This window comes from Centruroides sculpturatus, unplaced genomic scaffold (genome assembly GCF_000671375.1).
Source record: "Centruroides sculpturatus isolate CEXI.00-Female unplaced genomic scaffold, Cexi_2.0 scaffold178, whole genome shotgun sequence".
NCBI lineage: Eukaryota > Metazoa > Arthropoda > Arachnida > Scorpiones > Buthidae > Centruroides > Centruroides sculpturatus.
In genome coordinates, this window is record NW_019384433.1 from 134,775 (window position 1) to 146,449 (window position 11,675).

At 32.5% G+C, this 11,675-nt stretch overlaps 1 protein-coding gene across 1 annotated transcript in view; it reads right to left on the reverse strand.

The window, feature by feature from the left end:
- The window catches only part of LOC111619793, a 56,240-nt gene that overhangs the window by 24,989 nt on the left and 19,576 nt on the right, over nucleotides 1–11,675 (reverse strand). The window contains exons 9-10 of the mRNA XM_023361608.1: nucleotides 7,964–8,148; nucleotides 6,968–7,209 (exon numbers count right to left, since the gene is read on the reverse strand). Coding sequence (XP_023217376.1) covers nucleotides 6,968–7,209; nucleotides 7,964–8,148 — 427 coding nt within the window. The remainder of the gene's footprint in view (nucleotides 1–6,967; nucleotides 7,210–7,963; nucleotides 8,149–11,675) is intronic.

The following is an 11,675-nucleotide window of genomic DNA, read 5'->3' on the forward strand; positions in this document are numbered from 1 at the left end:
GAAAAATAAAGACATTATTAAATCTGCTAACGTTGCAAAAGGGGTTAAATCAATTTCTAAACAGAGATTGAAGACATTAGATTATGTCGAGAAATTGCTTTTGCTTTGGATAACTGAAAAACAGTGCTGGAGACATCATATCGGAAGCAATTATTTGCGAGAAAGCTAAAAAGATACACGCTGATCTCACAAAAAATCAAGCAGAAACTAGCCAGGAAAGGGAGGTGTTTAAAGCCAGCCATTTTTTTACACGAGAACAGATTAATCATTTTTACATTACTTCTTATGGGAAAGGTTGGTTTGGTATACGTCCAATTCGGTATAAGTCCAAACATTGGGAACGGATTAAGGTCGTATACCGAGGTTCCACTGTATTTGATAATTCTTAAGAATTGAAAAAAAAATACAAATAGTTGAATATTTAAGAAAATTTATTCAGATCAAACTAAATTTATTTTCAAGAAAAAAAAATCAAAAAGTTTCATATTTTATTTGTTAATTTTTTTTTATATCTTCTATCAAACATGAAATATTTGAATAAATTTCAATGATGATGATTAACTATTTGGTTTTAAAATAATTGAAAATTTGTTTTTGAAAACATTAATTATTACTACTGTTTGCTGGATTGTGTTCTATTTGGTTAATATCAATGTTTAGTATTATGCTGGATCAAAGTCAAGGCATAGCTACTGGAAAAACTATTTTATATCTGTGTTGTTGATACATGTACAGTATATGAATTTAAGAATTTTTTATGTGGCATATGTTTATTAGGTCTTCTTTCTGTAATATGATTTATATGGTATTATTAAGACTATTGTTTCTAGTCTTTTTTATAGTGTATATGATATTATGCATGTGTAAGGGAGGATTTGAGTCATGTGCTTTATTTATTCTCCACTTGAACTTTATTTTGTAAGTAAAATCTTAATAGTTATTAATTATTATTATTTGATATAATAAGTAAATCAAAGAAAATTATCCATTGTAATAACTTACATTATCCTCTTTCCACAAATCAAATGGTTGATTTTTAAGACATCTATAATTAAATAAATAGGATTATTATAATTTAAAAATATAGTTTTATAATTTATTACCATAATTTTATTTTAAATAAAAATTGTACAGGGTGTCTCAAAAGTCATTATCTATTTTGAAAAATAATTGGAATTACAAAAAATTGGTTTAAACATGAAAAATATATTTATTTCAAAGTATAAGACACAAAGTTAATGCTCCATATGGCAACTATTAGTCTCGCTACAGAACTTAGTGATAAGATGCTTCCCAGAATACACTTTCCAGCATTACAACTCACAAATAGCTGTCTGTTAGAATTATTCTTTACAAATTCCTCTCAAAATTGTCTCTAATTTTCTCACATATCAAGCTTTTTATCTTGCATGTTACCATAAACATTCATTCTTCCATGTTCATCATCAGTAATATGGGTCTGGATGAAAAATTTAACAATTACACAAAATTCAATATAAACCAATTAATATTTTGTAAATACATAATTTTGTACTAAATATACTAGTGGTACATTTTCATTTTTTTTCATTAGGAAAATCATCATTTGCCCTTCCAGGGATCAGAATACCTCTCTATTCCACAGAGCACTGCAGAGGATTTCCCAATCTTTATTACAAACTATCATTATACCTACAACAAAACAAGACATAGTAAATTAAAGATAGATACATTATTTTACATTGGTGCATAAACTGTAGCACTTGTATCTTGGAGTGGCCTCTGGCCACCTTGTAGCCTGTAGTCTTCCAGAAGACTTATCCTTCGACATAGTTAGCCCCATTTAAAGATGGCTTTGGTAAGCCTTTGTAATCTCAGTAAGATTGTCTTGGTCCATGTTTACTGGTATAAGTCAAAAGTGGAGTTGGGTATCCTTATAAAAGGAGATTTCCAGCTCGTGCATAAGAATCACATATTTATTGGACTTAAATATGAGGTGTCCTCACTGCACTCGCATGCCTCGGTATGGCTTTTGTTGGTCCAATTAAAATAAACCAAGCATTTTTCATGCCCAGAGAGCACTTGAGTCATGATAAAGTTGGTTGGCATCCATAGAGATCCCTTAGCTTTTCCTTGATGGTTGGCAAGACGCTATAGGTGTGCCTGCCCTTTGGGGATACATTTCACCTTGCCACTTTTTATTGATTCCTTCTGCTACTTCTCTCTTAATATAGACGGGGAATAACTCATTATAATCAAGTTCTTCCTTGTTGGCCACATCTTTAGCCAACTGATCTGCTCTCTCGTTACTCTCTACTTCAACATGTGCCCAGATCCATTTAAACCAAGTGGTCCCTCTTACATCACTGTCCATGATTATCCACTTTATTTCAGCAGTAATTTTGTTGTTATCCCTGAACTGAAGCAGTACATCTAAGACACTTCTGCTATTGGTACAAATAAATACCTCTTCATCTGTCAAGTTATCCTTATAATATCTTGCTGCCTCTTTAAGGGAGAGCAATTCAGCCTGGAAGATCGTGTACCTTCCATCTAGTTTATATTGCCTATTGGTTATCTCTTGGCCACCTTGGTATACCACAAAAGCCGCCCCAACTCCCACTTTGCTCTTCAAACCATCTGTATAATTCTTCTTTGTGACAATCTTCAATTGCTTCTGTGATCGTAATTCGATTTGGTGGGCTCAGTAGTTCTGTAAGAACTGGCTTATTATTGTAAGTGCCAGCTGGAAAAGCAGTGTCATCTATTCTGATTGTAAGACCTTTTCTGACTCCATAGCATTGGGCATTTTCATGAATTACTAGGTCAATGGTTGTAGACTGCATACGACCAATAAAGCTTCTGTCAAAATTGTTCTGAAGACTTTGGAAAGTCACAGAGCTGCATGCCTTTGTGCTGTGATAAAGGTTCTTTTGTTCTGGGCCTTATCCACAGCCATATGCCATGCCACAGCTGCGTAAGTGATTTTTGGGACAAAGACCACCCTATATATCTCTTTAATGGCCTCTGAGTCCAGGCCCCAGTTTGCCTTTGCAATCCTTGCAAGGTTGTAAAAGATTAGATATACTCTATTCTTAAGCATTGTGACATAATTTCCCCAGTTCAGATTCTTGTCTAACACCACTCCTTGATAGACTTAACTATTTTGATAGATTCATTATTCATTTTGATTCTGGTGACCCATTTATGTAGGTCTGTTTCTTCCAGCCTGTGGAATACAATTACTTGTGTTTTCTTGAAGTTAAACTCCAGTTTAAATAATTAGCCAATTTCCACCACTGATGTTAGCAAGGACATACATCTCTCCTTATTTCTCTATGGGAATGGGCTCCAAATAATAATACTGTATCATTGGCATAGGCATACTCTGTTGCACCTTTGTCAAATTGGAGGAAGCTATTAAATAGGACATTCCAAAAGAAGGGACCTGAATTAGACCTCTGGGGACATCCTCTATTATTTGCCTGAGTAATACAGAGATCTCTATGGGTGTAGGTTCACGTACCTGTTTGTAAAGTATGCCCTGACAAGATAGTATCAGTTCTTATGGCAGGGCCATTGTCATAGGTTGCAGAGGATCTGGGACCTCCAGGCGTGATCACAGGCCCCTTTTATATAAAGACTTAGTAAGCAACAATACTTAATCCGGTTAATGGCATGCTTTACATCATTTATTACTGAACAGATAACATCATCTGTTGATAAGAAGTAGGCTGATAAGCCTATAGCTTCCTGCCTCTTCTGTGTCTGCTCCAGCTCCTTTTGGTATAATTACCAGTTTAGCCTGTTTCCATTGATCCAGGAAGATCCTGTGATACAGGCATATATTGTAAAGCCCAACAAATGCATCAGGAATCATTGTCCATATTTTCTGAATGATCTAATTAGTGATATCGTCCATATCAGAGGTTTTATTCCTCTTCAGGTGTCTCACTCCATCTTCCACCCCTGCATATGTAAATTTAGGCACATCCACCTCTTGATAGTCTGATTTTACTACCCTCTGCACCTTCTCATATTCTGGGAGGTCAAGTTCTGGGTTATCCGAGAGAAAGAAGCAGTCCATTAGTGCACTAATTGTGCTTGCCGCATCTCTCATTGGCCCACCTGTGGTCCTGATGCTCCTTAAGGAGCTTGGTAATTTTAGTTTGTTGGTGGAACTTTTATACAAGTAGCTCCATGGCTTGTTATAACAGTGTTTCGCAAGCTTTTTCTATTCGCGGCACACCCATGACTCAACATGTCTCAATATGGCACACCAAAATGTTATTCCCCTCAAAAGCGTATGATATGATACTATTAATAGAATTACGTAATGCCACTAACCTATTATTATTGTTATTATGTTGGTTTAGTGGGTAATACTCAGTTTAAACCGGTGGCTGTGTACTATGCCGGACCAGAGTCAAGGCATAGCAACCAAAACTAATTAAATAAGTGTGTCAGTGTCAGTGTCTGTATTCAGGAATTTCCTAACAATATGACATGTATTCAATATAGTGGCCTTCTGTAGTGTGATGTATGTATTTCTATTCAATTGTAATGTNGTGCTCCATATCTACAGTCCCGTCTTTTATTTCATACCTTGTATATAATTGATTTATATCGAATATCATGTTATGCTATGTTATGTACTCTATTCCTGTAACTTTACTGTTGTATGCATTTTCAAACCGGTTGTGCTTATGCGGTACCGGGCTTGTACCTTTGTACAGCAATAAAGAACCTGTAACCTGTAACCTGTAGCAAATACCAATAATTGAGTGCCGTCACAAATAGCTAAGTGTAGAAGTTAGTGCCAAGTGGCTGTTAGTAGGAAGACTTAAATCTATTTAATACTAATAAAGCTGAATGCGATCGCGAATCTTAATAGTACTTAACAGCTATACAGACAGTGCAAAAAGCAAATGAACATAATGACAAATGAGCCAAGGTAAAGTGGACCTATACTACCTCAGATAACCAAAAACTAGGATAAAATGGATGGCCAGGGCCATTTTTAAAAATTTCAAATTAAAAATTACAAATATAAAACATTTATATGGTAGCATTTTTAAGCCACTTTTACACCTTATTTAATTTAATTGTATTTAAGAACAACATTTTTTATTTCTATTATACTGTGACAATCGCTTGTTATTTCTGTATATAAAATTAAATTCTTGATTACAAAGTCTTTGTTTGTAAGCTTCTAGAATGTTCCATTGCCTGTTATTGCCTGGAGGGGCAATAAACCTGGTGAGGGAGCAGGTGGTGGTATATATTGACTCGCTACTGAAAGGACTTTCTTTTTGGTTTTATTTTTGGTGCCATTATGGGAAGAATACAAAAAGAATATAAAAGTGACCAGTGAAGACAAGACTGTGCAAGGGAAGTGTAATGCTCCGCAACTTATTGGTTATTGTATATAAACATTATTTGTATAGTTATTACCATTTGTACTAGGCTTAAGTTTTACTTCTTTCAATTGTGTCGGATTTTTTTTGTTTCTCTTTGTGTTCGTCGTCTGTTCAGACACGTGTACCCCTTACTCTCTACCTCCCTCCTTTGTTTGAACCCGGACCTTTTGATTGGCCACCGAAGAGGTCAGGTGGGTTTGGAAACCTAGGGGTATATATAACAGGTATGCATGTGGGCCAGTAGTCTTCTTCTTTTTGGGCTTGTTCCTTGTTGTCTGTAGATTGTCGATCGTAAAAAGTTCAGACAATGCCATCGAGAAAAGAGGAAACTTACCGAAGGAGAAAGGAGATAGGATTTGAACATCGGAGGAAGGGGACAGAATCGAAGTTCATCCGTGCTGTACGTAGACGGAACTGAGTGGACTGTATAATAAAAGAAGCTATAATACCCGATACATCGACGGTAGCAATTATTTCCCGACTAAGAAGAGACGTTGGTTCCACACCTGACCGTTTAAGTGCCGGATTTTTCTTGTGAGTAGAATGTGTTTCGCTACGCAAGGGAGGAAGGAGAGTGAAGGGGTTAGGTGTATTGTATTCGGACACGTGGTAATGTAACTTAGGTTTTGTTTGAGAGTTCATATGAGCTCTCAGTTGTAGAACTCGCAGCTCGTGTTAAATAAAGTAATATTTTGTAAGCCAGCTATTTTGTTTGTGTCAGCTTGGTAGACCTTGGTCTAGCTTAGCCCAAATCAGAAGAATTACAAAAGTTAACAGACTCTGCTCCAATCAACATGATGACCAGGAGAAGGCAGTGATTATGTGACATGATAATTTGAGGAACTTCTCCAGTTTTAGTGTCTCCTCTCCCTTGTATTTTCGATTGTCTACTGATGGTAGGATTGTCATGTAAGGAAATTCGTGGATTAGACCAATATATAATTGTTGCAAAAAGACGATATAACTTATTATAACAGAAACCTAAAGCATTGTAATATTTGAATACCCTCTGAATATCGTGTATTGGATTTGATGTTAACTCAACTTTGAATTGAAAAAAAAAATGAAACTATTCTATATATTTGCTGTACTGTAAGAATAAAAATATGTATTATTGACGTTACATTTTAATATGAATTATTTGTCTCACACTGAAGTTAAATGATAAAACATGACAGAAACAAATCTTTTTGTAATGTGTTATTGTTTTAAACTTTTTTTTATGAATTACAGTTTAGGAAAAGTAGTGGGTTCATCTAAGATAATGCAGAAGCTCAGTTAATTGGGACTCGGATAATCAAAGTTTTTAAAAAGCAATCTTATTTCATTAACAATTTAAAATTTAGTAACAGAAATATCAATATTATCTAAAAATTCATCACCATAAAAACTTTTTTAAAATAATTAACTTTATTTACTTTAAAATTAGAAATAATAAAACATGAAAGATCATTAACAAAACTTTAGTAATACTTCCAATTAATCAATTTATAAAATAAAAAATTTCAAATTTAATTTAAATCCAATGAAAACAAACTAAACTTTAATTGTACATCAAGAAAACTCACCTACACACGTAAATATTCCTTTTTCTTGAAAATTCTTAAACCTAATAATTAAATTATATCTATAGGTATGTTGAGCTGGTAGCATCTGAGATTTTTCAGGATTTTTTAAGACTTCTATATTACAATTAACTATCTTTACTGCAAAACGTGAAGGGACTAAGCCAGTATTAGTTAACTGAACTGTTACTTCTGAGTTGGTATTGGAAGTAATTGTAAAAATTGATGTTAACTGTGCATGTTTCCTAAGAAAAAAATTATAAATGTTAAAAATTAATCAGGAAAATTGAGAAATTAATTGATTGCTTTGAAAAACCAAATGATATTATATCATAATATAGTGATGCTAAATAGTTTTCCATTAGTGCATTTGATAAAATTTCCAAGATATATTAAGTATAAGAATTTAGTTTAACAAAAAATTTTTAATGAAAAAATTTGTTGAAATAAGTTTCTATGTAAAATTAATAGAAGCTTTTAGAAGATATATACAGTCAAACCTGATCATTACATTATCAGTTTAAGCAAAGTCCATGTTAATGCAAAGTAGATTTGAAATCACATCGATGAGGATAGGCATTTAAATGCTAACAAGTTTGGTTCATACAGAATATCAGTTAATGTGTAACATGAATCATGTCTCAATTCCACAAATTCAATAACAATTATATTAGTAGTTTAAAATTTTCAAATGAAGCTGGTTATTTTTTATGTAGAATTTGGTTTAGAAGAAAAATTGTAAAAAATATTAAAATTTCTTCTTAGAGTTAAAATACTCAGACACTATAACTGTTAAAAATTCACAAGTAAATAAATTTATTTGTATCATATATCTACGAAATTGTCTTTTCTTGACTGTTCTTTGGATTCAGGTGGTCTCAAAACATGGAGATTTGCAAAAACCTCAGAATGTCAAATTTGACAAGATTCCAATACTTTTCCTTGTTATGTATGTGTAACAGCTGTGAAAGTAAAATTATTGCATTTCAATATACATACCCAGTCCGTAGCACAATAATAGAGTCAGCATTTATTTCAATATATACAGTACTGATATGATAACCTTGATGTTTTAAAGCAAGCCAATGTTCTCCTGATGTTTTATTAAATAGTATTGGATATTTGCTTGGTTTTCCATAAAACTGTAACATATAAGAGCCTTTTCTTCCAGAATTGAGTTTTTCCTAAGAGAAATAATAAAATTTATTAATGAAACAATTTTAATAGAAATTGAAATTGAAGGAACATTTGATATAGGAGAATAGGTATGTTGTAATAATTTATAGAATAATGTAATATGTAACAAAAGTGCATAGTTCATATAGGAAAAATATTTTTTTAAATATATACAATTTAACCCGCTTATAACGTCATCCATTTTTTGACGTTATAACAGAGTGTCGTTATCTGCGGGGTCATAATTTCAGTCCCATAAAAGTATCAAGTGTGTTTAAGAATCTATTATAAAAGTCATCTAATTTAATATCGTAGGTTTAAAAGTGCAAACTAAATATTTAAATCAACTTTATTTACATTATTATGTCTAAATTTACAATGATGTAATTAAAAATTTCAAAAATTACCTTTTATAAAAAATTTTTATTTGTCTCAAGTTTCAATAATGGCAGCACTTTCGGTTTTGAGAATAATGTCCAATCAAAAGGCAACAAAAAGTTAAATTAAGCAAAAGACGAGAAAATTATCATCCAGGCATTAATAACGTCTGGATGATAATTTTCTCATTTCTTGCTTATCTATCAATCTGAATGAAGTCTAATATCTTTCACTTTTAGGTTAAATTAATGTATACCAATTAAAAAGAAACAATAAAAATATTCACTTAAAAAAAGTCAGTTATTTTAGATTGTAGGCATTTTTCACCTAAAAATTATTTATCAATGTCATGTCATTTTCTAAGCTGTAGATTTTGTTCATTATTTCCGATGAAGTTTTACAAGACCCTTTTCACTTGTCCCTTGCCATCTTGAAAACTTTTCAAAATTTTCTCTCTGTTTTTTATTATTGTGCGCACTGTAGAATTTGCTAAACCAAAGTCTCTGCATACATCTGCCTTTTTTCATCCACTTTCAACTGCTTTAATTATTTCTACTTTGCATCTAACATTAACGCTTTCCTTTTTAAGCTAGCCATTTTACCTGATTTGATGCTAAACTATAACACGAGTATGAGAGCTATGCAGACTAACCCACTGTCATACGGTTTTTTGCAACATTTATCTCTAAGTCGTTATTAGAATCAGCTTTATAGTAATTTTCTCTGTCGTTTAAAGGGGGTGGCGAACCTCACCCCACCGAAGTCAGGTGGTGACAGTACCACCCATAGTTGTTCTAGGAAGTGAACTCTGACCATAGGACTGAACACGTAGTATTTTCTTTGTTAAATAAAATTTGTAATCTAATTCTGTAAATTTGAGTGTGCTTCAAATATGACGTTAAAACAGGGTTTTATGTCGTAACAAGTGGGTTTTTTTAACATTATCTAGTATAGTAAAATCGTGGGACCAATAAAAATTTGACGTTATATTAGGGTTGTTGTTACATTCGATGACGTTATAATTGGGTAAAACTGTATATACAAATTTATCCCTAAATAATATAAGAATTAATAGTCATCATTGGAAGAGTTTTCTCAGCAGCTGGCATAACTTCAGTAAAAATAATAAACAATTTAAGTTATTAAATACAGTGGTACCTCGGTATACGTCTGCTTTAGAATACGTCCAATTCGGAATACGTCCTGTTTGGATGAAACAAATTTTGCTCGGTATACGACTTTTGTTCGGTATACGACATAATTCAATTATACGCACCACCAATGAACAAGTAGCACTATCGGTGTACTAGACCAGACTAGACATTCGCGGTGCAATGGTTTATAACTTTGTTAAATTTCTTCTGATTTTAATTCGTAAGTAAAATTTTATTATTTTTATTAATCACAAATCACAAAAAGGCAAATGAAAAGCGACAGAAAACTAAAAAAATGACTAGAATTACAATGGAACTGATGAAAGAGATTGTTGAGAAATACGAAGGTGGCACGCGTGTTTGAGATTTTAACTGTTGCCTACCGTATTCCGAGAACAACGATATGGACAATCGCAAAAAATAAAGACATTATTAAATCTGGTAACATTGCAAAGGGGTTAAATCAATTTCTAAACAGAGATCGAAGACATTAGATCATGTCGAGAAATTGCTTTTGCTTTGGATAACTGAAAAACAGTGCTGGAGACAGCGTATCTAAAGCAATTATTTGCAAGAAGGCTAAAAAGATACATGCTGATCTCACGAAAAATCAAGCAGGAACTAGCCAGGAAAGTGAGGTGTTTAAAGCCAGCCATTTTTTTACACGAGAATGGATTAATCATTTTTACATTACTTCTTATGAGAAAGGTTGGTTTGGTATACGTCCAATTCGGTATAAGTCCAAACATCGGGAACGGATTAAGGTCGTATACCAAGGTTCCACTGTATTTAAAAATCTTACAAATAATTTGAATACATACTATGAGAAAATAACTCTAAGTACCTAGTAAATAAATTAATGTTTAAGATAGGAAAAGATCTGAAAATGGAAAACTAATCAGAAGCAAAACTAACTGCTAATAATTTTCTTTTATTAATTAAAAAAGGAAAGAAAGAAAAGAAAAGAAATATAAGAAACAAAGTTGATTTTAGCATACATTTTTATAAATCTCTTGGTTCAATTTCAGCAATTGTCTATATAAAGATCATCAAAATGAAATTTGATGCAATTTAATATATTAAGGTGACATATAAACTAAGCCTATATTCTGAAATTTAAATTCACTTATATTCCTAAATATAGTAAGCAATTTACAAATCATAAAATGCAATGAATAAAAAAATACAGTAAAACTTTGTTTGACGCTACCTCGATTAACATTGATTCGATATAACGCGGTCTGCTCAAAGCCTAAAATAAAAAAGCTCAAAATTTACACTGATTCAAATTATCACAGCAGTTCATTGATTTGTATATAATACGATTATTCCCTAACACAAATAAATCAGCAAAAGTTGACAATTTATCATAGTGCTGTACTTTCCTTAGTAAGACTAGAAGTAGATGAGCAGGATATTGAGGAGTTACTGCAGGTTTCTGGTGAGAGCCTTACCAATGATGATCTTCAAGAACTAGCAAAACAAAGAATTCATGTAGAACTAAAAAATAGCAATTCTGAAAATGAAGAACCCAAAGAAATTCTCTACAGATTTCCTTAGTAAAAGTTTGATAACAATAATCAAAATTGTTGATCAAACTGTAGTGAATGATCCAGATTTTGAAAGGAGTGCAAAAGCAAGACAGGGCGTTTTGGATGCGCTCTCTTGCTACTGACATTTGCTTAATGAAAAAAAAAAAAGAATGCAACAAATAATCATCACTAGATGAGTTCATCACAAAAAAATCAAGAATTTCAAGAAAGCCAGGACCTTTGTCACAAAAAATGAACTTTACATTTCTGTGTACATATGTTTGTGTGTTATTTAACATATATTATGCAAATTAAAGTACAATTTGTTTATATTTGGTTGCGTGTTCCCCTTTCCCTATTTACTGTGTTCAAATGACCTCATTTAATAGTGTTTTGTTTAGCACTTTGTCATATAGGAACATATCCCACGCATAAGCGGGGTCTTACTGTATTATTGTGTGTTCTTGAGAG